Source organism: Branchiostoma floridae, chromosome 8 (genome assembly GCF_000003815.2).
Source record: "Branchiostoma floridae strain S238N-H82 chromosome 8, Bfl_VNyyK, whole genome shotgun sequence".
NCBI lineage: Eukaryota > Metazoa > Chordata > Leptocardii > Amphioxiformes > Branchiostomatidae > Branchiostoma > Branchiostoma floridae.
In genome coordinates this window covers 8,941,216-8,968,374 of record NC_049986.1, presented here as the reverse complement: position 1 = coordinate 8,968,374, position 27,159 = coordinate 8,941,216, and the positions used below count along the sequence as shown (strand labels likewise).

General features: G+C 40.5%; 1 protein-coding gene and 3 long non-coding RNA genes across 5 annotated transcripts in view; 1 reads left to right on the top strand and 3 right to left on the bottom strand.

The window, feature by feature from the left end:
* On the top strand, nt 1-3,571 carry LOC118420594. The gene is made up of 2 exons (XR_004831770.1): nt 1-341; nt 2,836-3,571. It is a non-coding gene; the product is annotated as an uncharacterized LOC118420594 (long non-coding RNA).
* A 54-nt stretch (nt 3,572-3,625) lies between these two features.
* Nucleotides 3,626-27,159, bottom strand: part of LOC118420591 (zonadhesin-like) — a 266,452-nt gene continuing 242,918 nt past the window's right edge. Inside the window, exons 41-55 of the mRNA XM_035827423.1 lie at nt 12,605-12,730; nt 12,285-12,410; nt 11,744-11,881; nt 11,418-11,555; nt 10,676-10,801; nt 9,770-9,907; nt 9,473-9,505; nt 8,853-9,091; nt 8,455-8,598; nt 7,686-7,843; nt 5,797-6,068; nt 4,982-5,187; nt 4,540-4,606; nt 4,090-4,211; nt 3,626-3,955 (exon numbers count right to left, since the gene is read on the bottom strand). Coding sequence (XP_035683316.1) covers nt 3,641-3,955; nt 4,090-4,211; nt 4,540-4,606; nt 4,982-5,187; nt 5,797-6,068; nt 7,686-7,843; nt 8,455-8,598; nt 8,853-9,091; nt 9,473-9,505; nt 9,770-9,907; nt 10,676-10,801; nt 11,418-11,555; nt 11,744-11,881; nt 12,285-12,410; nt 12,605-12,730 — 2,348 coding nt within the window. The 3' untranslated portion in view covers nt 3,626-3,640. The remainder of the gene's footprint in view (nt 3,956-4,089; nt 4,212-4,539; nt 4,607-4,981; nt 5,188-5,796; nt 6,069-7,685; nt 7,844-8,454; nt 8,599-8,852; nt 9,092-9,472; nt 9,506-9,769; nt 9,908-10,675; nt 10,802-11,417; nt 11,556-11,743; nt 11,882-12,284; nt 12,411-12,604; nt 12,731-27,159) is intronic.
* On the bottom strand, nt 17,717-23,155 carry LOC118420593. 2 transcript variants are annotated; one of them, XR_004831768.1, is made up of 5 exons: nt 23,123-23,155; nt 20,314-20,439; nt 19,947-20,084; nt 19,597-19,734; nt 17,717-17,752 (listed from the first exon to the last, which is right to left on the bottom strand). It is a non-coding gene; the product is annotated as an uncharacterized LOC118420593 (long non-coding RNA). The 2 variants fall into 2 exon arrangements; XR_004831769.1 differs by lacking the exons at nt 17,717-17,752; nt 20,314-20,439 and adding an exon at nt 18,499-18,558 and having other exon boundaries at nt 23,123-23,145.
* LOC118420596 overlaps nt 25,023-27,159 on the bottom strand; it is a 2,821-nt gene continuing 684 nt past the window's right edge. Inside the window, exons 2-3 of the long non-coding RNA XR_004831771.1 lie at nt 26,135-26,260; nt 25,023-25,114 (exon numbers count right to left, since the gene is read on the bottom strand). This is a non-coding gene — a long non-coding RNA (uncharacterized LOC118420596). The remainder of the gene's footprint in view (nt 25,115-26,134; nt 26,261-27,159) is intronic.

Genomic DNA, 27,159 nt, shown 5'->3' with positions numbered 1-27,159 from the left:
GTCAGCGGGTCGAGTCGGTGACACCGGAGCGGGCTGGCAGAGCGCTTCTGGAGCAGCCCAGGCCAAGGCGCACAGAGGCGCGGCAAGATGAACTCACTGCCCTGGGAACCGGCTAGCTCGTTGGCAAGAAATTTTTTTCGGGGTATCAGACAGTTATTCCCGCCTACATAGATGACCACTCGGGGGGCATGGTGATTTAGCGGGGAGTTCTTGTCTTGTTGGTCTCGACAACTTCCCGGAGTGCTATTTCTCGGTCGACGGGTTACGGGAATGACTGCCCGGCACCCCAAGATAATTGCTGGTCCACCGTCCGACCAACCGACGAGCTGACATGTCTCAAGGTATGTTATGACCTGAATATCAGATCCCAGTCCAATCTCAAAATATCTATCCTGTGTGGATATTTTTGAGATCGGACTGGAGACTGATTGATATTTAAGCAAAGTTGTGACTTCTAGATGTATGTAATTTACATTTTTTTGGTAATTTTTTTGTAATTTGTGAAGAAATCCGTCATTTCAAACACTGTTCTCCAAGGGTAGACTAGTACCGACCCAGTCTGCTAAGCATCGTTCAATCCTGGGCCTGTTTCTGGTACCCTGTCTTCTTCTCCGTCCCTTCGACTTATCGCCGCCCAGGGTCAGCGGGGTAGCTAATTTAAATCAATCGTTACCCCGTAAACAACCCCCGTGTCCGCTCATCTGCTTTAAGGTAAAGTGAATTCGTAGCTCGAAAGATATTTCTAATGGTATGTTATCGGTGACGATAAACGTGCTATAGTTGCAATATCGCAAATGAGGACGGGACTAGGTAAGGTAAGGTAAGTCTGTATTAGAAATAAATCACTTCTTGCAAGCTCTGGTTATTTTGGGACTTTGAGGATTTTATTTTCTTGCTTGATGCGTATATCTTCGACTGTGAATTTTTTCATACATATCTATTTGTTTTCCGTCTTGAGTTGTGGTATGGCCGTCTTGTGTGGCTAATTTGTTTCCACCGGTAAAACGTTTTCTCTACGTGGTCCACAGTTTTAACTTAAGTTTTGCAAATTGTATGCTCGAGCAAAGTATAGATGGTCACAGACTCTGTTTTTATTTCGAGTTGTTCGTCAGCAGGCTGGAATCGCCCTAAGTTTTTGGAAAGTGTTCAGCGAATTTTAGCTCAGACGTCAATATAAACTGCCCTGCGTGTCAGTATGGCACCAAAATGCCTATTCAAGTTCATATATCTATCAGTAAAGAACATCTTGAATTTTCTTTGTCAGAAATACGATGGTTATACCGTTCATGTCGCGTACCGTCCCTGTCCCGATTCCTGGCGAAGACTAAACACGGGATCGAAAACACGTTTTCCACAGCCGCTGTGAGCCAGGCATGGGGGCGACCAGGGGAATTCCGGAAGGGGAATTTGAACTGAATTGTCTTACTCCATCTCACCGTAATGATCCAACCCCAGTCGAACAGATGGACGTTTTTACGCAAAATGGCTTACTCTAATTGGTCTTTTTTGTTTTCGTGGTCGCTATTAAACAAAACGCTTTGCTCAGAATGACCACACCGGCTTGGCCGCGCCTGCCTCATCTCTTGATACCAGGAGGTATTGAAAAACGCCAATAGGCGATGTATTTTCCTGGATAAATAAATAAACTGAAATAAACTGAAACTGAAACTGATTGATTAGTACCGCTTGTGCCCCTTGTGTGTGAGGGACCGTTCGCTAATGCTACGACTAAAACAAAATAATGTTCTTTTTACTTACGTTGTAAATGTTCTTTGGAGCGTGATCCATTGTATCAACTAGTTTTATAAATTGTATGCCGTCATCCGAGCGAGTGACCCAGTTGTAATTTTGCTACTGGCTCAACATTACTGAAGTATTGATTATCACTTAGATATTGGATTTTTTAGTTGCTCTTTGGTCGTTTTTTTGCTAGAGAACTTCAGTTTATTTAAAGTTTCAGCTACTTAACATCGTGTTCGACCGACCTTTTCAACCTATTCAGTAGTGTTTACTTGTCCGTGTACAAAGAACTCAAGAACGACAGGATGGGTTGGTTTTGCACTTGGCGCGCTGTTATGACCAGGTGTGACGAAAACTGGAAATAATGAAATTTTATAAGCCTCTTAGCGGCTTCTTTAGGTTCGGCAGCGAAACTCCCGGTTCTGATGTCTTATGTCTGAATATTCTATGGTCACAACTATGGGTGGTCATCAGATCTTGTGCTTTGGAAGAAATGAAAATGACATAAGTTTAGGTCCCCTAGAAGCTAATTCTGGAATTACAGCGTCGTTTTTGTAAATAATACATGTATTGTCCGAAAAGGATTTACTCAAGACGGAAATAATGGATTTTCATGTTATCCGGTTTTGGTAGGTGTACAAAGTGAAATTTTATAAACACTTAATGCAGAAAAGAAGAACATTTGTTTGATTAGTGAAAAAAAATCTTCAATGTATCTCTTGTCCCGCGAACAAAGTATGGCCTTGACATTTGAGTAGCAGATAGGGTTTAACGTCAGGACAAAGTGGGGCGGGTTGGGGCCCCCTTGTCTCGTATAGCTGGAAATATAAAGCCCAATCGGACGATGTATTTGTGATTTTGTTGAGCTAGGTAACATATAGTTCATATGTCATTGCTAGTCATTGTAATTTATCATAATCAATTAACAAACATATGACCATCAACATTTAAAACATCGATGAAGTCTGTAAACATAATTGGCTCACACACTTTGCATGTGACCTGCAAGAAGAGCATACCTGCATAAAACGTATTGTAACAAGCAGATTAATGGCATTTATTTATTTATGTGTTTTTGTCTATTTGTGTCCACAGGTAGCCCGCAGGTCTACAGAAGGATTCACTGGCCAGCAAGAATCCCAGTTGCGGATGAATTGGAGTACCGATATATCCCAACAAATATCAAATGTGACATCATCATGAAAGCAAAAAAAGAAAGAGAAATCAATGAAATAGCAATATTCAGGTAACGGATATGATACAAAACACACCAAATAAATGAAAACACCCATACAAAACATCACTTCCATCACACAGTAAGGCTAAGTAAAAGTAAGGCCAGCATCATGTAGTCACGGTCAGTCTGAGTTAAATGTCCACCGTACCGTGCCCAATGTAAGGAAAATCTCATCTCTGCATCTTTTATACTTGACATATCAAAAACAGTTTTCAAAACGGCATCTATATGAACCAGTGTCAATTACAGGGCCAGGCGTAACATTACTCATTATACGAAAGCCTATCTAAAACAACAACAAGCAGCTGTGACATTTTGGTCTAAATTAACATGCAGAAAGTTAATATGAAATATCTTTAAAAAGCTGTAATATAGAGTTTAATAGTGTGCACAAACAAACTCTAACCTTGTGGCTATTCCATGCCCCAAGATTAGAGTTCCTCTCTTCTTTATGTAAAGACCGGTCCCGCAAAATGTAGGCAAAAAAGAATTCCCTAGGGAATGCATGCGTGGAATTTTTAGAATTCCTGGCAACTCAATCGCAGTACTATAAGAACGGCTCCGCCCCTGAGGCGTCGCCAAAAAAAAGTACAAACTAACACACACAATTCCGTCCCAGTCTCTTAACAGGACAAGACTACATCATAGACAATGTTAGACAAGTTACAAAAACTTGAGAGCAGTGCCACATTGTCCTCGTCTATCCAAAAGCAAAATAGAAAAAAAAAATAACACACACAATTCCGTCCCAGTCTCATAACAGGACAATACTATATCATAAACAATGTACAAAGCTAGAAGATGAGCAAACAACGCTCTTACCGTACACATCAAATGATAAATGGCGTTCCCAACTCGGCTCTCCCCTCCAGTGAACTCAGCAGCCTTGACTTCTGGGATGAGAGCAGTTGTGTCCACGTTGTAGATTCCCAGAGAGATCAGCCACTTCGATATGCAGTCAAACACAATGTACCCGACCTATACAAGCAATATAACACAGTGGTAATGAACTTTGATGATCAACGCTTGTAGTTGTCCGATTTCTCAATGTTTAATGTCTACAACATAAACTCTATAAGTATATACTCTTCCATAAGCTAAGGTTTGCTCACTTCTACATCCAGACCACGCAGACATCTGATGATATGAGCGATGTATTTCTCGGCGATGTACATTCCGTACGGTCCAATACTTGAAGAACGGTCCAGTATAAAAACGATGTCAAAGGAGCATTCTGTATTGAGACAAATTTTGGTTAAAAAAATCAACGACGATTATTGTTCATTCCTTCACAAAGACTGGAGCTGTCCAGTCGAACATTCGGGTAAGTCCAATTTTCGTGTTGGAAATTAGTTTAACTTTTTCATAAGGGCTTCTACCAACACAGATATATTTTCCAGTTAAAATCAACAATGAATCTGTCTAAACACACAAAACAAGCTACTTTTGAGTAAGCTACATTTCAGTCATGTAACACCATAACTTTAGGACCCACAATTTTATCAGGTGTTAAATTGTAACATATTTATAATATATTTCCATACACTGTGTCAACTATGTACCTGTGCAGACGATGCCATTTCTTGTGCAAACACAACGTTTCCCGTTCTGTATCCAAGTTTCCTCGAGCTAAAGGAGGAAAGAAATGCAATACAATCAACTGAAACATCTTAATGATTATTATCAGGTAGAAAAGATTAATAATAATGATGGTTTTACTTTCCGACAAGAGGCCAAGGATGAGGCGCTTTACAATGTGACAATATTACCTGCCATGTGTCACATTGTTTTTAGAGAAATATGAAGTATATATGGAAATATTATGAACCCTCTTGAAAATCATCAGGGTCTATTTTTGATAGGGTACCCAGATGTTTAGAAAATTGAGTAAGCAGATTCACAGTGGATCATACTTACCACATACGCTCTTATTGTATAAATTAATGATAACTGTAACAGAAAAAAAAAACGATGACTAACTACTGCAGTAAACTGAGTACTGACCGGGTAGTAACGACCAGTCATAGGGTCGGTGCATCCACAGTCCTCCAGTAGGACACAGTGAGGTCCGCTCATGACGTAACCGGGATCGCACTCGCAGCACTCTACACAGACGTCTGGACAGTTGTTTGGAGCGTCCGGATCCTGGCAGGTCGCAGGACAGGGGCTAGCACATGGGTTGTAATGGCTGTTTGGTGGACACGGCAAGGCTGTTGAAAATGAGAGAATGGCTTAATTCTAGCTCGGTGAATATTTTTCAACCCAATGTAGATCAGGCTTTGGGGGCCTTTCTTGGACGGGTGAGGGCGGCGGCTGTTTTAGCTGCTATCTAGTAATTTACCATCACCAAATTTGCAGGGAATCATGTACTTTTAGCTCATTATCTAGTCTGTAATGTTACCGTCACTAATGATATGGTCCACCATCTTGGATTTTGACCAATGGCGTCATGAACTTAGCACAAATATATGAATATTTAATCATCAATGTAACATAACATTACATAGGATGTTAATGATATTGAAAAACAAATGACGTCTAGCAAGAAAACCTTGGAACCCTATTCAAACCGAAATTAGTAAATTTGGTAAATATGCCTGTCAGAAACCCGTTGTCATGGCAACACTGAAAATTACATACAAAAATTATCATCTATTCTGTAATGTTACCATCACTAATGGCATGGTCTATATAGTAAGTGTGATATATTGCTAGTATTGCAATGAAATAGATATGAAACATTACTACAACATGAGTAGATAAGAGTCTGTAGATTTTGTTAGAATACATCGGAGAACCTACGTTAGAAGCAAACTTACGACAAAGGGTTGCAGTTCGCCAAGTAATGACCACACCGGCGTCCTCACAGGCGTCAGCGTATGCCTCCAGGTTCTCACAGAGGCCCACGATATCTTCCTGGACACACATGTCGTAGACGCAGTCGTCAAAGAAATCCTGAGGATCCACCCCATGATCATGGCAAACACCAAACGGACCGTAATGGTCCATAATGAGTCCGCACATGTCATTTGCCGACACAACTTCCATCAAGCCTTCTGGACACGGACCGGGGTCTCCTCCTCCTCCACAGCTGAGGTGGGCAGAGAAAATATCATTACATTATGGAAACACACTTGTAGAAGCAGGTACCTCTATATGGCCTCCTTCGGTCAATATTCACCATGGTAAAATCCTAATAATCCGGGTAAAATCCTAATAATCAAGGATACTGTGAGGGGGGGGGGGGTTATGCGGTGGTAGGAATAAGTGTTCGCGGTTAAGCAACGGGGTAAACGGACAACTAAGAAGGGGATAACACAGGGATAACACCGACCAATCCCTTTTACTGAAGCTGACCCTGTTGTATCGAATGTAACACATTTGTCTCCAGTTGTGGGGTTTGGTCCCTTCTGGTCCACTAAACTCTTTTAAATCAGTGTTGCAACATTCACACAATATGTTTTTTTAATCTTGACTATTTATCTATTCTTTGTATCAGGCCCAGGGCCCATATTAAAAACAACATGGACATTGTAACGGCACTTACGTGTACATTTAACATTAACGTCACATCAAGTAGTGTGAAAACTATCCGGCCCGGAAGGAGCAGTCGACAACAGTAAGGCCAATGTTGACTTAACGAAAAAACCTAGGAATAAGATAGCATCTGTATCATGCTGTCTTCATACGCAAGGAGGCGAATCGAAAGGGAGTATGTGTAACGTACTCGTGTTGCTGTGTAGCTATTGTAAATTGTTGTTCTGTCACATACAGCCCATACGCCTTTCTGAACCTACTCAATCCGGCAGCTTTACAGATACAAGTATCGTCATATCAATGGCAATGCCATTAAAACAAACGTTCATAAGTAATTGTTAGTTGCATGTTACATATATTGGAGCATACTATAGTCAAGTGAACCAGGATGACCAATCTTACGCCACATTTACTTTATCAAGACCTACATTAATCATTCAATAGTTTATTTGTAGATACATGGCAGTCAATGTACATGTCTGAATGGCGTATCAATTACAAACATTCTTAATAAAATGACCTTAATACAACTTACGATCTCATACCTGTGAAACTACTCAGGAAATTCCCTATCCCATTTTATTGTTCATTTCTCTACCTCAACTGGAATATTTTACCTCTACATACATACATAAAAAAATCAGACTATGGAGAATTCCCTTTTAGAATGATTTGTGTGTTTGGAATGACTGGCAGCCATCTTGGATCCCTTCCCATTCAACCCACCAACATGGCGACGACAGCATCCGGAGAACTAGATGTCAAAATCATATATTCCAAACATGTCCCAGACAGTTTGTCTTCCAACACCTTGTTAAAAGCTTCATTTTGGATGAAGTGATTCTTCCAGTCCCTCACAATTCAGCAGACTTATGGCACGTGGGATGAAGGACATCGCATGTCTTTTAGTTTTACTGACCATTGTTGCATTATAACTTCTTCTGCTGCGTAGACCGTAGTGAGTGTCCGTGGGGCTGGTTAAGAATGCCCAGAGAGGAGAAGACTCGTCCTGAAGGGTATGTTCAAGTGTTCTCAATGTGGCTCTGTCACGTCTACTAGCTAGTGTTGGGATAGTCAACAGAAAGTCCAATGATTCTCATACAACGCTTTTGAACAGATTCAAGAGAGTCATGAATCACGGAAATGTAAAAAGCTAAACGATATAACATACTTCTCTTCCTCTTCTTCCTCGACCAGCCAGCTATGACCGAAATCGTTCCAGTTGGAAACGATGGTCCCATCTGGCAACATGTAGTCATCGGTCATGTCGCCGTTAAAGTTACCGCACAGTCCACACATCCTGTCCCAGTAGAAAGGCGTAACCTTCACCTGTAGCCGTATTTGTAACAAATCATCATTTCCTCCTGAAATAAGTACTGTAAATACAGAAATGTTCGCGGTGGATTAATGTTCCCGGTTTTCGCGGTGACCCCTTCATCGCGAACTTAAAACCACCGCGAACATTTTTCTATAATGGTATTACACTGTAGTCTATGGTGTTACCCCGAAATTAAAACCACCGCGAAAAGTCCCTTTTCCTGCTACCGCGAAATTAAATTCCCGCCTACTTAAATGCATTTACAGTTCCTAGATTAGACAATTTACTGTATATGGCCAGATGATTATCAACAGATAAAACGGTACAATACACCTCCGAAAACAGTTTCATCAGGTTGGTAGAAAAAAAGACTTCCCCCTATTGATGAACCGAGACGAGGGGGGATACAAGTTTAGTCACGTTTGGAATTGTTTTCTCACCGCAAAGCAGAACTCCAGTTAGAAGCTCTGACAAAGGTGTCTGAGAGACATCGAAACGTAAGTAATGTAAGTACCTGCTGGTTGTGTAAAAAGAATTCTCCTATATCCGATACAGCATACCTTTTTCTATAGTACTAGTATTTGAATTACGCACAACTTCACAGAATAAGAGCATGTCCTACCTTCACACAGTGACGCCCATTGTAGAAGATGTCCACGCAGTACTCTACCAGCCGCACGTGAACCCATATACCTCGGTACCTGACCCGGATCTTGCCCATTGCAAGCCAGAAGGGAATCGACCCAGTGTACATCACTCCGTTCACCTGTCGATAAAGAATAAGGTATTTTAGAGGACTGACAAAGTAGCTCAGAAAGTCATTTTTCTGACAGCATCCTGCATAGACAGTAAATATATGTGTTAAGCTTTGATTAGAAAACCTCCATTGCTAGAAGAATACGTCTTATAACATGGTTCCGCATGAAGGCCACTGGTGATTAGAGGCTCTTTGATTGCCTCAGCTGGAACTACACAAGTTGCTATCACAAAGGCTTGGGTCTGTGGAGAAATGCATCTCACCGTCACTTCATTTCCTTGGTGAATTCCGATCTCGTACCCGTATGCTATCACGTACACCTCACGCACAACGGACACAACTGGCCTATGAGGTACGGGCACGTGTTGTACTTCCACGGTGAAATCGCTGCTGTTTCCACAGTCCTTGGCGAATGTGTATCTGCACGGGCCTTGGAAGTGGTGACGTGTTCTGTCAAACATCGTCGTGTGTGGATCTCCGCATGAACGGCAAATTCCTCTCCCTGTCAAACATACACAACAATTTCATATCACAAGATCGGCACAGCTAGGGTACTGTAGAATAAAGTATATGCACATGTAGTGACACATTATGTACATATTATGTTATTTATGTATGTAATGTTGTGCGTGTATTTATGTATTTTATGTAGACCACTGGAAGAATATCTGGCAACATAATGTCGTTAGCTAAAAGTGGATCTGAATAAAGTCAAAGTCAAAGCCATCTCAAACTGAAATGTCGGCAACATGCTTGTTTTTTCGTAAACAACATCGCAAGACAGCAAATGTAGCATTACCCGTCAAACATGTCCGCATCAAAATCTTGTGAATTCATAGTGAGAGTTACAGATAACGCGCACATAGTAAGTATTGGTATCTACCTGGCAGTACACACAGGTCGTCCCGGGTCAACTCTTTTATATGGAAGATATTGAAAGAAAGGTTAGTCTGACAGTGGTGAAAAACTATCTTGCCATATTCTTATCATTAAACACAGATAAACAACAGTTCTGATCATAACATCAACAATGTCAAACGGTGCGTTAAAACTCATGCAAAATTTATAGCAATGTTCAACATTATGTCTTCAGTTAAATTGTATAACATACTATAAAACATGTTATCAGTCCAGAGAAGAAAACACTTAATAAAAGGCATTGTCTATGATAGAATATTACTTGTGCATCCAGTTCCATCCATGAATCCGTCGCCTCCATACCCAGGTGGACAGTGACAAAGCGCCCCGGTTTCGGGAGGTGGGAGGTCTTCACAGGTAGCGATTGAAACACATGGGTCGGGATCACAACCATTGATGTCTGTAAAGATACAAAGATACGTACAAACAATGTTCAATATCGACGAGTACTTAACTCCAGCGGGGGTGTTATTTTCCAGTAGATAATGTATCAATGAATACGTAATCACGAGTTCAACTTGTGGTGACTTACGCAAGGTGTATGTAAAATAATAAGACACTCACTAGACCAATACGGACCCTAACAATGCATTCCCTATACGCGTAAACTCTTCCCTTATGGTAAATATTTTCTGCATAAAGATGAAAGCTATAATCTCACAAAGTAGGTCATTTATGATAAGACACTTTTATTTTTCTTAAGTAAACAATCATATTACCTGTACAGGTGTATCCATCTCCCTCATACCCAGCGTTACACGTACATTCCTGACCGGTCCCAGGAGCTGGGACGTCTGTACATGTAGCATTGGCATCGCACGGGTTGGGATCGCATCCATCGATATCTGTAGAAAACGTATTCATGTGGGTGCGATGGAATTGTTTTCTAATAAAAGCAAGAAAACATTACAACATTCTTCAAACAGATACTGCAAGTATATAGACATTTTGTAAATCAAAAGAATTAGCTTCAATTTGACCAGCGCGACACAATTCTATGAAACTTTGAGGTCACAATCCAATTGTTCCTTCATATCATAAACAGTCATCAATGCAATAAACATAATACAGTTCTATCAGCAGCTTAATTTATTAACTTGGTCATTAAAAAAATCATAAAATAATGCAAAAATTAACACAATAAGACATAATAAAGAATAATTATTACCTGTACATGTGTATCCATCTCCCTCATACCCAGTGTTACACGTACATTCCTGGCCGGTCCCAGGAGCTGGGACGTCTGCACAGGCAGCATTGGGATCACACGGGTTGGGGTCGCACCCATCGATATCTGCAGAAAAAAACATATTCATGTTGGCACCATGAAAATACTTCCGATCGCTACATAAACTAGAAATTCTAACATTCATAAAGTAGTTCAAGTATGAACGTTTTGATAGAATATCCTGAAATTCCATATACTAATTTTTAATAAATCTCTCAAAGCCTGAAGTCTCAATCAAATCGTTTCCTTATATTACCAACAGTTAAAACCCTTAATATAATTTAAATCCGTGAAGAACTTCCCAAATTAATATCTGTTCAAAAAACATTGACACACAAATACATTGACAACAACAATAGTGAAATAGATCGCTAAGTAAACCAGAATCCTCCAATATCCATTAGAATACCGCAAGCATTGTCGATTAATAAATCAGAAGTTGTATACCCGTCTAACCACGGTTGCTAATACCAACATCATAAAAAAATATTAATACCAATCTGCACCTGTGTATCTATCGACCAAACACCAAAAAGTAACAGGTACAAGAACATACAAAGCCTGGATTGGTAACGTATGAATATCATGAAAATTGGCATTGCATGTATCAGAGTCTATATAATGAAAAATTTACTCCACAGATAAACTTTAACTTACTTCACATTCATAGAATCATTTTTACCTGTGCACCCGTTTCCACCCATTGTTCCATCGCCCTCATATCCAGACGGGCAGATACAAACTGCACCGGTCCCTGGAGCAGGAACATCTTCGCAGGTAGCGTGGTAAACACACGGATTCGGATCGCAACCGCTGATGTCTGTAAAGATATAAGAACGGTCAATACTTTTTACCACGCATTACCACAACTTAGAACAAAGATACATCAAAATATAAAGTGGCACTATTAATATACACAGCGCCACCTTTTTCATCAACCTATTCAATAAAGATGTGCCAAATTCCTTCTATACATTAGCATAATAACATGATTAAACAGAAAACTACCTGTACATCCGGTCATATGAACTTTACCATCACCGTGATACCCTGGCGGACAGGTACAGACTGCACCCGTCATGGGAGCCACATTGTCGGTACAAGTAGCGATTCCAACACACGGATCGGGATTGCATCCATCAGTGTCTGCGGAAATTCACGTTGGCACGATATTGGTCAACACAATTACAGAATCTATCTATGACATATTATTTAAGTCCTTATTTACATATCCATCTATACTGTTGGCAGCTAGCTCAAGACATTCCCCCATAGCGCTAAACACGTTACATACATGTAAGGTATCTCCATCATGATGACGTATCTACGTATGACTAAACTCCTCTGTTATGTTTGGTGTGGTTAGTCAACCTACAAGATAGAATCTATAAAATCTATATTTTACGATTATATTATATCAATTTGTTAACAATGATGACAACATCGTATTTCACATCAAAAGTATGATAAAGTCACAAAATTTGAAGAAAAAAATTAAGGGTTGATGCCAAACAATTCATGGACGTTTGGCTTTACCACGCATTATTACCTGTACATGTGTATCCATCTCCAGAGTACCCGGTGTTACACGTACAGTCCTGACCGGTCCCAGGAGCTGGAACGTCTGCACAGGCAGCATTGGCATCGCACGGGTTGGGATCGCATCCATCGATGTCTGCGGAAAAAGGGAAATGGGAGCACGATAAAGTGGTTCTGTAGAGAAACTACAATTTTCTCCAAACTTGATAGACAAATGAAGCAGGTACGGCCGATACACGAGCCATAACTATTATTATCAAGTTATCAGTGCTCAATTTAACACACAAAAAATAACAGGAACAGCAACAAACGTCTAATAAAGAATATTACCTGTACATGTGTATCCATCTCCCTCATATCCAGCGTTACACGAACAGTCCTGACCGGTCCCAGGAGCTGCGACGTCTGTACAGGCAGCATTAGCGTCGCACGGGTTGGGATCGCACCCATCGATATCTGTGGGAAACGATATACGGTAGAGAAACTAAAAAATTCTTCAACAGTCATAGAAAAATAAAACAAGCATGGCCGTTTCATTATTAGGAATCCATAACTACGATTACCAAGTTACCAGCGCCTTGAGGTTAAAATTTAATTGTTTCTTCCTAACCAACTGTTAGAAACAAGCTAAAGATTAGAATGTCTCATCAACAACTTCTCTCATGAATCCTTTTTCAAAAACACACACACACACATACACACAACAAGATTGGCAATGGAAAAAATATATTTCCTGGCGTTGTAGGGTTTTCTGACCAGTGCAAAATGTGGAAATAGCATTGGAACGGGTTTGGCAGGTAGGTGCGCGTGCATAGACTGGAACTTCCCTGTGCACTAACCCTGGCTCCTAGCCCACTTGTAACATAAACCTACAGCCAGCAGAAATGTACAATCCCTGGTACAGCACAGTGGTCTGCCAGTAACCTAAACCTACGGCCAGCACTACAGTCTATAAGTGGAGAATAAAAAAAAGAAAGAACCAACTGTTTCAAGCACTTCATTCCTTGAATAACTTTCTTGCACCTAATCCACATGGCTGTCCTACTTCGTAATATTCCAGTCCTTGGGCTAACTTGACCGTTGAACTTTCCACACAATGGACGTCCTCACCACTCATAGGAATAACAGTCAATGCACGAACTTTGGCTTTTACCTACGTCATAGACACAGCAAAGCATCCCCTAGCTGCCCCCCAAAACCACCCTCTGCCTTGAAGGTCTGATGCAAGTACATGTATAAAATAATCCTCTTCTCCACAGTATAGACTACAGCTCTCTCCCTCTGCACCACGAATCTCTGCAGTTGCATTACTACCGAGGTTTTGGCTTTTCTGAGATTTTAGTCTTACTGTTTTCTGTGCTACACCGAGTATCTCCCATACGAAAGCATGCCAACAAATTCTAGCTCCAATGCCAACACGCCCCTCTATTCTGAATGGTTCATAGGAATTCTGTAGGAATGCAGTTGTAGAAATGTGTCCCAACAACTAGAGCCCCCATACCAACATGCCCCTCTGTTCCTTAAGGTTCATAGGAATTCTGTAGGAATGCAATTGTATGAATGTGTCCCAACGACTAGAGCCCCCATACCAACATGCCCCTCTGTTCCCTAAGGTTCATAGGAATTCTGTAGGAATGCAATTGTATGAATGTGTCCCAACAACTAGAGCCCCAATACCAACATGCCCCTCTGTTCCCTAAGGTTCATAGGAATTCTGTAGGAATGCAATTGTATGAATGTGTCCCAACGACTAGAGCCCCCATACCAACATGCCCCTCTGTTCCCTAAGGTTCATAGGAATTCTGTAGGAATGCAATTGTATGAATGTGTCCCAACGACTAGAGCCCCCATACCAACATGCCCCTCTGTTCCCTAAGGTTCATAGGAATTTTGTAGAAATGCAATTGTATGAATGTGTCCCAACAAATAGAACTCCCATGCCAAAATGCCCCTCAGTTCCAAAGGAAGAGGACTGCTGTAGCAATGCATACCAAAATGCCTTTTGTAAGAATGTATCCCAATAACTACACACATATATCAATGGGCTTGTGCCAACATGCAAAGGATTTTGAGTACTGCATGTACATTGAAAGTGTGAATGTGTCCGTATTTGTGAGATGGTATTTCATACATGTTGCACATGATTTTGTATCCGTTTGTGTGAATGTGTGTACCAGTGTGTGCCATTAAGATTACAATTCGCTCTGAATAGTACTGTCTCTAAGTGTGCCTGTGTTTTTTTATTTATACATGTTACACATGCTTTTTTATGTGACTGAGTGTACCAGTGTGTGACCTTGACCTTTATATATGCCATGAAAATTACATTAGGCTCTGAATATGATAACTATTTGCCATCATTCAAGATTATGACCTTAACATGTAACATTTCCTGTCTACCTGTGGTATATGGCTATCGCTATCGGTTGACCTGAGTTGACCCAACCATCCCACTGACCCCAGCTTTCTAGGACATGTCCCAAATTCTATTTCACATTTATCGAGGCGAGGCTAACATTCCATACATGCCTGTGGAAACATGCCTAGCATGCCTGTGGAAACATGCCTAGCATGCCTGTGGAAACATGCCTGTGCAATTCCTTTAATTTTTGCAGACTGAACCTAATATATACCATTTGGCTCGCTCATGAGGCGTCGCCAAAAACACAATTACACACAATAACAAAAAAAAAGAAACATTACCTGTACATGTGTATCCATCTCCCTCATACCCAGCATTACACGTACACTCCTGACCGGTGCCAGGAGCTGCGACGTCTGCACAGGCAGCATTGGGATCACATGGGTTGGGATCGCATCCATCGATATCTGCAGAAAACGATATCAATTAGGGCACGATGGTCATAGTTGGCTTGATAAACCAGAAAATATTAAAACATTAATGAAAAAACATACTGCAAGCACGGCACGGCCGTTTTGTTGAAAATAACCAATATCATCAATTGTCCTGTTCTAGAAAATCTTTTGAAAAATCAGGTCACAGTATATTCGTTCTTTTATAATGCCAACAGTTACCAAGGTGTTAAACCTCAGTAAGATCATCTAACAACTTTCCAATTTAATCATTGTTCACACAAACACACTTACAACACACACACATGCACATAAACACAAGCACACACACACACATAATCAGACACAATAAAAAAATTACCTGTACATGTATATCCATCTCCCTCATACCCAGCGTAACACGTGCATTCCTGGCCGGTCCCAGGAGCTGGAACGTCTGCACAGGCAGCATTGGCATCGCATGGGTTGGGATTGCACCCTTCCACATCTGCAGAAAAGATAAATGTGGGTATCGTAAGATATGTCGCTACATCGACTAGAAAATATTCTTACATTCATAGAAAAATTGCGGCAGTATTGCCGTTTCATTAATATGAACCAGGGTCATAACTACAATTGTCAAGTTATATCTTTAAAACTTTGAGGTTACAGCTACAAAAGTTGCTTACGCACAAAACATCATGCAACAATTGCAAGTTCCCTTATTAATCCCTGTTGGCACACACACACACACACACACACACACACACACACACACACACACACACAAACACACACAATCACACACACAATCCGATATATTAAAAAGTGATATTACCTGTACAGGTGTATCCATCTCCCTCATACCCAGTGTTACACGTACACTCCTGACCGGTCCCAGGAGCTGGAACGTCTGCACAGGCAGCATTGGCATCGCACGGGTTGGGATCGCATCCATCGATATCTGCAGAAAGAATATACATGGGGGCACGATAAAAATAGGTCGACACATAAACTTAAAAAGCCAAACGTTTGTAGCAAAACACTCCCAAGAGTTCGAGTAAGAACTAAGAACAAGTAAGAAATAACGCGAAACTACAATTTTCTTGTTAGACCTTCCAAACGAATGTATTCAACTTTGAAGTCACAATTTAATGGTTCCTTCAGATTAACAGCAGTTACAGATAAACTAAATATTACAAGGTTCATTAACAACGTCCATAATTAACCTCTGTTTATGCACACTAAACATAAAAAAAGGCACAGGAACAACTTCTTAAATTAATCTCTGATTATTCAAATACACATCCACAGACATATACACACAATCTAAACACAACCACACACATAATAAAGAATGATCTTACCTGTACATGTGTATCCATCTCCCTCATACCCAGCGTTACACGTACACTCCTGGCCGGTCCCAGGAGCTGGAACATCTGCACAAGCAGCATTGGCATCGCACGGGTCGCCTTCACATCCATCGATATCTGCAGAAGAAAAGATAAACGTGGACCCGATATTACTCCTCGCTACTTAAACAACAAAATGCTTTCATATTCATTAAAATATTTCAAGAAAAGACGTTTAATCAATAAGATTCTTCATGACAGTACAACTTTCCAGTTACCTGTGGTAAATATATCAATGAAACTTTGAAGTAACAATCTAATCGTGTCTTCTTATATATAATGCCAACAGTAATCATTAAAACATTGCATGCCGATGTAACCCTGATTCATCAGATCAGTGAATTTTGTGACAAATACTGGACCCACAGGGATTATATATTATAATTTGTATGCACCTAGTATGATTTGGATTAATTTCCATATGCGGGCTCAGCAGGACAAGTGTTATCTCTTAATCAGTCAGCAACTTCCCTCATTAATCTCCGTTGAGAAACACACGCACGCACGCACACACACACACACACACACAAACACAAACACACAAACACACACACACACACACACACACACACACACAGTAGGAACGATAATAACTGAACATGTGTGGCTATCTCTCTCATGCCCATGATATTACCTGAGCACGTGTACCCATCTCCCTCATACCCAGTGTTACACGAACAGTCCTGACCGGTCCCAGGAGCTGGGACGTCTGCACAGGCAGCATTGGCATCGCACGGGTCGCCAGCACATCCATCGATATCTGCAGAAAAAAATTAATGTGGGTACCGTAAAATATGCATGTCGCTACACAAACTAAAAGTACTCCAACATTCATAAAAAAATTATAGCCGCATGCATGGGCTGTTTATTGGTCAGAACCCATAACTATTTATCCACATTAATCAAATCCCACTGCAAACACGGTAATTTAATGATAGAAACCCATCACTAAAATTGTTCAGTTACCAGCGCTATCATTAATGTCTATAAAAACAATGAGGTCACAATTTACCTGTTTCTTCTCAGAACCAGTAGTTAAAAACACACTCTTACATTCCTTAATGATGATCAATCGATGACTTCTCTAATCGATTTCTGCTCACACAAACAATTACACAATCAAACACTGTGGGAATTACATTACCTGTACATGTGTACCCATCTCCCTCATACCCAGCGTTACATGAACAGTCCTGACCGGTCCCAGGAGCTGGAACGTCTGCACAGGCAGCATTGGCATCGCACGGGTTGGGATCGCATCCATCGATATCTGCGGAAGAAAACATGTGACGTAAAATGGCTCGCTACATCATAAATACTCCAGTATTCACTAAAGTAGGGTAATTTGGTTAATAAAAAGTAGAACAAATGTCCAGTTATACCAGTGCTAGATAAATCTATGAAACGTTGAGGTCAGACTCTATCTTGCCGAAAGTTATATACGGAACGAGGTCAGACTCTATATTGCATAAATATATATACGAAACATCATAATAATCTGTCATGAACTTTCCTTATAAAAAATCTGTTCACACACCACAACACACACACACACACACACACACACACACACACACACACACACACACAAACAATAAAAAATTATATTACCTGTACATGTGTATCCATCTCCCTCATACCCAGCATTACATGAACAATCCTGGCCGGTCCCAGGAGCTGGAACGTCTGTACATGCAGCATTGGCATCGCACGGGTCGCCGTCACATCCATCGATATCTGTGGAAAAGGGTAAATGTGTGTACCGTACGCGTGAAATATGTCAACACCCAGGCTAGAGAATGACCATTCATAGATAAATAGCGCAAGTATGGTCATTTTATTAAATTTCATGACATAAAACCGGGCTCCCATGACTATAATTGTTATGTTATCAGTGCTAAATATTCATCGATATATATAACTACCACATATGAGAAAGAAATATAATACCTGTACATGTGTACCCATCTCCCTCATACCCAGCATTACACGAACAGTCCTGACCGGTCCCAGGAGCTGGAACGTCTGCACAGGCAGCATTGGCATCGCACGGGTCGCCATCACATCCATCGATATCTGGAATGGAAAAGACGCATACGTCGTGCGATATGTCGCTATATAAGAACTGCTCTTATATTCATAATATTCTAAATACTTTATTACTACGTATGACAGTTTCGTTACAGTAGTCAAAATCCGTAAGTATTGTCAATACCAACATCATCAAAGCTATCAATAATAATCTTCACCTGAGTATTTATCGCCCTCACATCAAAAGTTACAAGAAAATATACAATCTCTTTGGCATTGCAGGGATCGGAGTCTACACAATAAGAAAAAAACAAGAGTTCGGAGACCTCATATCTCAATGAAAAATTCGGATTATGCAAATGAATTTAACATCTGCATATCAACCTCTACTTGGCTATGTACACTTTAAACTACTATGTTGACAATCCAATCATTTGCTAGAAGTGCTTTTACATTTATTATGCAAATTAGGGACTTCTTGTATAGTTGGTATCTGCTCATCTGCCAGCTGCCTCAAACTTAACATAATGCAACAAGTAATTAAGTCTTATAATGGCATGCACTGTGTCGAGAAATTTTCCACATTAGATATAATAATTTCATAATATGCACTTCGTTAATATCTAGCCAAAACTAGTTGCAAAACATAGATATCATGGAAATCCATCGTTATTATGTTCTGTTATGCTCCTTGGAAGAATTTAACAAAAACTTCCTTGCAGTTTTAGAGCAGACTAGGGGCCCCAAACATTCGTCGGCTCTTCCATACATCACAAGCTACCAAAAAAAAAAGACCATAGCATGTCCAGGTCAAAATATTTAAAAAGATTACATTTCTGCTGTAGTACCAAGGTCCCTTACTAGGGGGAGGTCAAAAATTAACCTTGACGTTCGTCTTGTCAACACCTACCTACATTTGAAATGTCATCGTAATCAATCAAGAGGTTCTTGAGTTCTACTGACTACAAAATTCCAAAAACGCACACACGGACACACACGGAACAATATCTGCATTTTTATGGAGACAACTACTCACTCCACATTAGAGAAGAATATGACTTACTTAAAGAAGGTTAAGTTTACCTGTGCACCCGGTCCCACCCATTGTTCCATCGCCCTCATATCCAGACGGACAGATACAAACTGCACCGGTCCCAGGAGCAGGAACATCTTCGCAGGTAGCGTGGTAAACACACGGATTCGGATCGCAACCGCTGATGTCTGTTAAGATAAAATCGCAATGATTATTTTCACCACACTAACACAAGTTAGCACAAAGGTACAACAAAATATTAAGTGGCACTGTTGTGATAATACTTTGTAAAACATGAGTGCAGCGCGCTAACGCCACTTTGCTCCATATAGTTTCAACGTTTACTCAATAATAAAACAATAAGCCATAATTCTGTGTGCATCATTAAACAGAAAACTACCTGTACATCCGGTCCCATGAACTTTACCATCACCGTGATACCCTGGCGGACAGGTGCAGACTGCACCCGTCATGGGAGCCACATTGTCGGTACAAGTAGCGATTGCGACACACGGATCGGGATCGCATCCATCAGTGTCTGCAGAAATTCACGTTGGCATGATATTAGTCACTGAATTACAGAAGATTCCTCATATATAAATCAAATCACTATTTACTATAATTTAGATCTACATCACAGCGTAGGACATACGTGAACGGGACTTTATTCACATCTTACATATGCGATACTTCGGAATTGTTTAATTGGAGACTTTAGATCCCAAGTCATCACGAAGGTTGCAACACAGTTGACAAAAAATCTATACCTGAACAGGTGTATCCATCTCCCGAATACCCAGTGTTACACGTACAGTCTTGACCGGTCCCAGGAGCTGGGACGTCTGCACAGGCAGCATTGGCATCACATGGGTTGGGATCGCATCCATCGATATCTGCGGAATCAAAGGTACGATAGGAAGAGTTCCCCACAGAAACTCGATACAATTCATACAATTCGAAAACAAAGCGAACAAGGCCGTTTCATTATTATGAACCCCTAATCAAAATTGGCAACTAACAAGCGCTAATTTGTTTCTTCGCTGAATGATCTTTGGTTGAAAAAAATCACATATACTAAAGAATTACATTACCTGTACATGTGTATCCATCTCCCTCATACCCAGTGTTACAAGAACAGTCCTGACCGGTCCCAGGAGCTGGAACGTCTGTACAGGCAGCATTGGCATCGCACGGGTCGCCATCACATCCATCGATATCTGCAGAAAAAGGTAAATGTGGGCAATATGTCGCTAATTAACACTCATAGTAAATATGTGGCTTAGCCGCTGATTTATCATTAAGAACCAATAACTACTAGTACATTTGTCCATTTACCAGTGCTATATGCTTCTTTAAAAAACTTTGATATCAACATCTAACCGTTTCTTCATGTTACCAACAGTTGCGCTAAACGATATAAGTAGAGTTCGGCGACCAATTACCTCCATGAAATATCTAGAGTTTTTGTAGATGTGATGTGAATGACACACACGTTTACATGATTTATGCATGGTGGTGTTCACAATTTGATAAGCTTAGTCATGTCATATGTATAATTAGTCGCCTTAGCCATTTTTGCTTTAATTATGCAAATAAGCTCCTCATACGCATGTGTAACTTTTATTGAAAACAAATCATGAAAAAGAATGGAAAGATGTAATATCCTAATTAATTATGCAAATTAAGTCACGTTTGCACACGTATGTCATTGTGTACAACTTTTTCTAATCTACCTGCACCTTCATGCCCCAAATCATGGAAATCCGTTGCTCCTGTCTTCAGTTTTTCCTCTTTGAATTGTTTTGAAAAGATATTCCTGCAGTTCCAAATGTCGACATCAGAGGACTGAAACTTGCCCCACCTTATTCTGACGTTGACAGCTGTGCTACCCAAAACTGTGCTATTAGTACCCAAATGTAACACCAAAAAATCGTGATCATTGCTTGTCTGGAAGGCTAGATATCAAAACTGGATGTTGAAAAAGTTTGTTCCTACACAAAAAAGGGACTCACCATAAATTTACACAGATGAGCTTTCATTCGGATAAAACTGGATGTTCTCCTGCAGTGCCATCTTAAGAGAAGCTGCTAGGGGGGGCCAAAATCAAATACTAGTAATTCCCAGCTGTCTTCACACCATGTATCAAACCGATCCATTCAGCCGTTTTTGACTTATGTTGTTCGCACAAACACAGACACAAGCGCCAGTGAATATACCAGCAAAAACAACAACTTCTCTAAATAGAGTTTTCGAGGAATGATTTTACCTTTACAACTCGTGTATTAAATGTGTTTAACATCAATTATGTAAGTAATTTCCTCATTTGCATAAATTATATAAATTGGTCGTTTCCTCGACCCAAAAAACTAACGTACGCAGTCTATGTTCAGGAAAAGGCTTAAAACGCATTTTCTGAAAATTTATGCAAACGAGGTCTTATTTGCATAATTTATGCTCAATAATGATTAAATGCATATAACTTTGCTACAAATAAGAAATGCCAGTCATTTACCACAATCACATAATAGCATTTTGTTATTAATAATGCAAATCTTGTCTTTCCTGCATTACATTTATCTTTCAACATTCTTCTCTTCCACAGTTACAAATATTACATGTCACAAACATAATGCATCACGTGTTGCAATAGTTCTATAATGGAACAGAGAAGGTTAATAAGATTTCCTCATTAATTATGCAAATAAAATTCTGATTTTCATATTTACTATTAGATTATAACCAACATCACTTAAGCTATCTGCATACCAGGAATCACGATGATCCGTTCATCCCTTCTTAGTAATAGGTTATTCTTCTTCAAAGTCGGAAACTAAATTGGCTCCTGCAGGTCAAATAAAGCCTCTAAGGAGCTCCAAACATGCACCACTTACTCGCTGCCCCAAGAGCTATCTACACTCTAGGATCACGACCATAGCGTTTTCAGAATTCGATTTATCGAACCCGGAATTTCCGCTGCAATACCATACCAAGCTACTAGGGAGCTCAAAAACAATCGTTTAAAGGTCTCACCCACATACCAAATATCAAGAAAAGCCATCGAGGCATTCTGGAGTTAAGCTGGTAGACTGCACACACACACGCAAGCGCTACCAAAAGTAATCGCTTATTACAAACACATAAAAATGATTGATTTTTTTTACCTGTACAAGTGTATCCATCTCCCTCATACCCAGCGTTACACGTACACTCCTGACCGGTCCCAGGAGCTGGAACGTCTGCACAGGCAGCATTGGCATCGCACGGGGCGCCAGCACATCCATCGATATCTAAAGAAAAAAATTCAAATGTGGTCACGATGGGAATTGTTAACTAGATTACGCCGAAATTGATTAAAACAACAAACCTGCAAGTATGGACGTATTATTAATCAGATCCTATGACTACAATTGTTAAGTTACCGGTGAAAAAAAAATCCATGAAACTTTGAGGTCAAAATCTAAACGGTACAATCTACCCGTTTCTCCATATTGCCAAACAGCTGTCAATGTATTGAAAATCAAATCGAAAACACACACACATACACGCACGATAACACATAATAAGGACTGATAATACCTGTACATGTGTATCCATCTCCCTCATACCCAGTGTTACACGTGCATTCCTGACCGGTCCCAGGAGCTGGAACGTCTGCACAGGCAGCATTGGCATCGCACGGGTCGCCAGCACATCCATCGATATCTGCAGTAAAAAGACGTTGGTACCGTATGGAAGCTCGATACACTAGAAAATACCTCTAACATTCATTAAGAATACCGCAAGCATATAGACCATTTATTAATGACAACTCATAAGAAAAATGATTAATTTTTCTGTTCTGATCCCTCCCCCCCACCCATACACACACACACTGAACCACGAACATACACGCACAAATACAAATGATAAATAAAGGCTTATAATACCTGTACAAGTGTATCCATCTCCCTCATACCCAGCGTTACACGTGCATTCCTGACCGGTCCCAGGAGCTGGAACGTCTGCACAGGCAGCATTGGCATCGCACGGGGCGCCAGCACATCCATCGATATCTGCAGAAATGTAGGTACAATGGAAATGGGTCGCTACATAAACCAGGAATTATTCCAACATTCACAAATATATTGCAAGGATGGCCGTTTTATAAATCAGAACCTATTATCCAATATCTTTCCTTCATATTGACAACAGTTACCAATGTACATCATAAACAGCATAAGGACCCGTCCAAATAAATCTCTATTTACAGAAACACGCTTAAAAAATCACTTGAAATAGAGAATTTTAATACCTGTACAAGTGTATCCATCTCCCTCATACCCAGCATTACACGTGCATTCCTGACCGGTCCCAGGAGCTGGAACGTCTGCACAGGCAGCATTGGCATCGCACGGGGCGCCAGCACATCCATCGATATCTGCAGTAAAAAAACGTTGGTATCGTATGGAAGCTCGATACACTAGAAAATACCCCCAACATTCATTAAAAATAGCGCAAGCATATAGACCATTTATTAATGACAACTCATAAGAAAAATGATTAATTTTTGTTCTGACCCCCCCCCCCCCCACACACACATATACACACACACACTGAACAACGAACATACACGCACAATCACAATCACAAATGATAAATAAAGGCTTATAATACCTGTACAAGTGTATCCATCTCCCTCATACCCAGCGTTACACGTGCATTCCTGACCGGTCCCAGGAGCTGGAACGTCTGCACAGGCAGCATTGGCATCGCACGGGGCGCCAGCACATCCATCGATATCTGCAGAAATGTAGGTACAATGGAAATGGGTCGCTGCATAAACCAGGAATTATTACAACATTCACAAATATATTGCAAGGATGGCCGTTTTATTAATCAGAACCTATAGCCTTATCCAATATCTTTCCTTCATATTGCCAACAGTTTCCAATGTACATCATAAACAGCATAAGGACCCGTCCAAATAAATCTCTATTTACAGAAACACGCTTAAAAAATCACTTGAAATAGAGAATTTTAATACCTGTACAAGTGTATCCATCTCCCTCATACCCAGCATTACACGTGCATTCCTGACCGGTCCCAGGAGCTGGAACGTCTGTACAGGCAGCTTTTGGCTTTCCCACGGGGCGCCCGGCACATCCATCGATTTTCTAAAGAAAAAATTTCAAATGTGGTCCCGATGGGAATTGTTAACTGGATTTCGCCGAAATTGATTAAAACAACAAACCTGCAAGTGTGGACGTATTATTAATCTGATCCTATGACTACAATTGTTATTTACCCGGTGAAAAAAAAATCCATGAAACTTTGAGGTCAAAATCTAAACGGTACAATCTACCCGTCTCTCCATATTGCCAAACAGCTGTCAATGTATTGAAAATCAATTCGAAAACACAAACACATACCCGCACGACAACACATAATAGGGACTTATAATACCTGTACATGTATATCCATCTCCCTCATACCCAGCGTTACACGTGCATTCCTGACCGGTCCCAGGAGCTGGAACGTCTGTACAGGCAGCATTGGCATCGCACGGGTCGCCAGCACATCCATCAATATCTGCAGTAAAAAGACGTTGGTATCGTATGGAAGCTCGATACACTAGAAAATACCTCTAACATTCATTAAAAATAGCGCAAGCATATAGACCATTTATTAATGACAACTCATAAGAAAAATGATTAATTTTTGTTCTGACCCCCCCCCCCCCCACACACACATATACACACACACACTGAACAACGAACATACACGCACAATCACAATCACAAATGATAAATAAAGGCTTATAATACCTGTACAAGTGTATCCATCTCCCTCATACCCAGCGTTACACGTGCATTCCTGACCGGTCCCAGGAGCTGGAACGTCTGCACAGGCAGCATTGGCATCGCACGGGGCGCCAGCACATCCATCGATATCTGCAGAAATGTAGGTACAATGGAAATGGGTCGCTGCATAAACCAGGAATTATTACAACATTCACAAATATATTGCAAGGATGGCCGTTTTATTAATCAGAACCTATAGCCTTATCCAATATCTTTCCTTCATATTGCCAACAGTTTCCAATGTACATCATAAACAGCATAAGGACCCGTCCAAATAAATCTCTATTTACAGAAACACGCTTAAAAAATCACTTGAAATAGAGAATTTTAATACCTGTACAAGTGTATCCATCTCCCTCATACCCAGCATTACACGTGCATTCCTGACCGGTCCCAGGAGCTGGAACGTCTGTACAGGCAGCATTGGCATCGCACGGGGCGCCAGCACATCCATCGATATCTGAAGAAAAAAATTGAAATGTGGTTACGATGGGAATTGTTAACTAGATTACGCCGAAATTGATTAAAACAACAAACCTGCAAGTATGGACGTATTATTAATCAGATCCTATGACTACAATTGTTATGTAACCGGTGAAAAAAAATCCATGAAACTTTGAGGTCAAAATCTAAACGGTACAATATACCTGTCTCTCCATATTGCCAAACAGCTGTCAATGTATTGAAAATCAAATCGAAAACACAAACACATACACGCACGACAACACATAATAAGGACTTATAATACCTGTACATGTGTATCCATCTCCCTCATACCCAGCGTTACACGTACACTCCTGACCGGTCCCAGGAGCTGGAACGTCTGTACAGGCAGCATTGGCATCGCACGGGTCGCCAGCACATCCATCAATATCTGCAGAAAAAAAGGCGTAGGCACGATAAAATGGCTGGCTACATGAAGTAGAAATATTTACCAAAAAACACTACCATTATGGTTGTTTGATTAATAAAACGCATAACAACCGTCCAATTACCAGTGTTATTCTAATCTATGAAACTTCAAGGTCACTCTCTAATCGTTACTCGGTATATATTGCCACAATTTACATAAGCAACTGTCAACAGCTTCCCTTATTAATCTCTGTTCACAAATCCCAACACACACAAGCATATCTGTGCGCGCAGTCACACATAATAAAGAACTAGAGTTCGACGAAATCATACCTTTGCCAAATGAACCAGGTTTGTTATGTAGAAAGATGTCTGTAGACATAAGTATGCTACTCATTACATATAATTATATATGTTATTTGATTAAGTCACACCTCTATGAGTGCAAGACTACAAGCAAAAGCTTGTGCTAAGACGATTTCATTTTGGTAGTCTAGAGCTGAGATACAATTTTTCTGAAATTCAGAAAAATAGAATCTGTCAACCAAAACATTGAATTGGACTTGCCTGACGTTATCTTGATAACAGTGGCTCTGAGCAACCTGATACTCGAGAGTAGCAAGGACGTTGGTACTGTAAACATAAGTCTACTCTAGTCGGTAAAAGTGATTGGCACCCAGGGGGCAGGGGGCAAGGCTGGGTCAGCCTGCTAGCTTGATCTACTTGCCTGGCACCTGCAGCTGTCAATAAGATACGCCCGAGCAGAGGTAAGGAGAGACATTAGATTTATAAACTTCCCACATTGATTATGCAAATTAGCTGTTAATTTGCCTAATTAGCATCTTATTATGAACGTCTTCACTTAGTCTATCCACATATAAAACATACCAAAAAGCATGATGATCCGCCAACATGTTCATA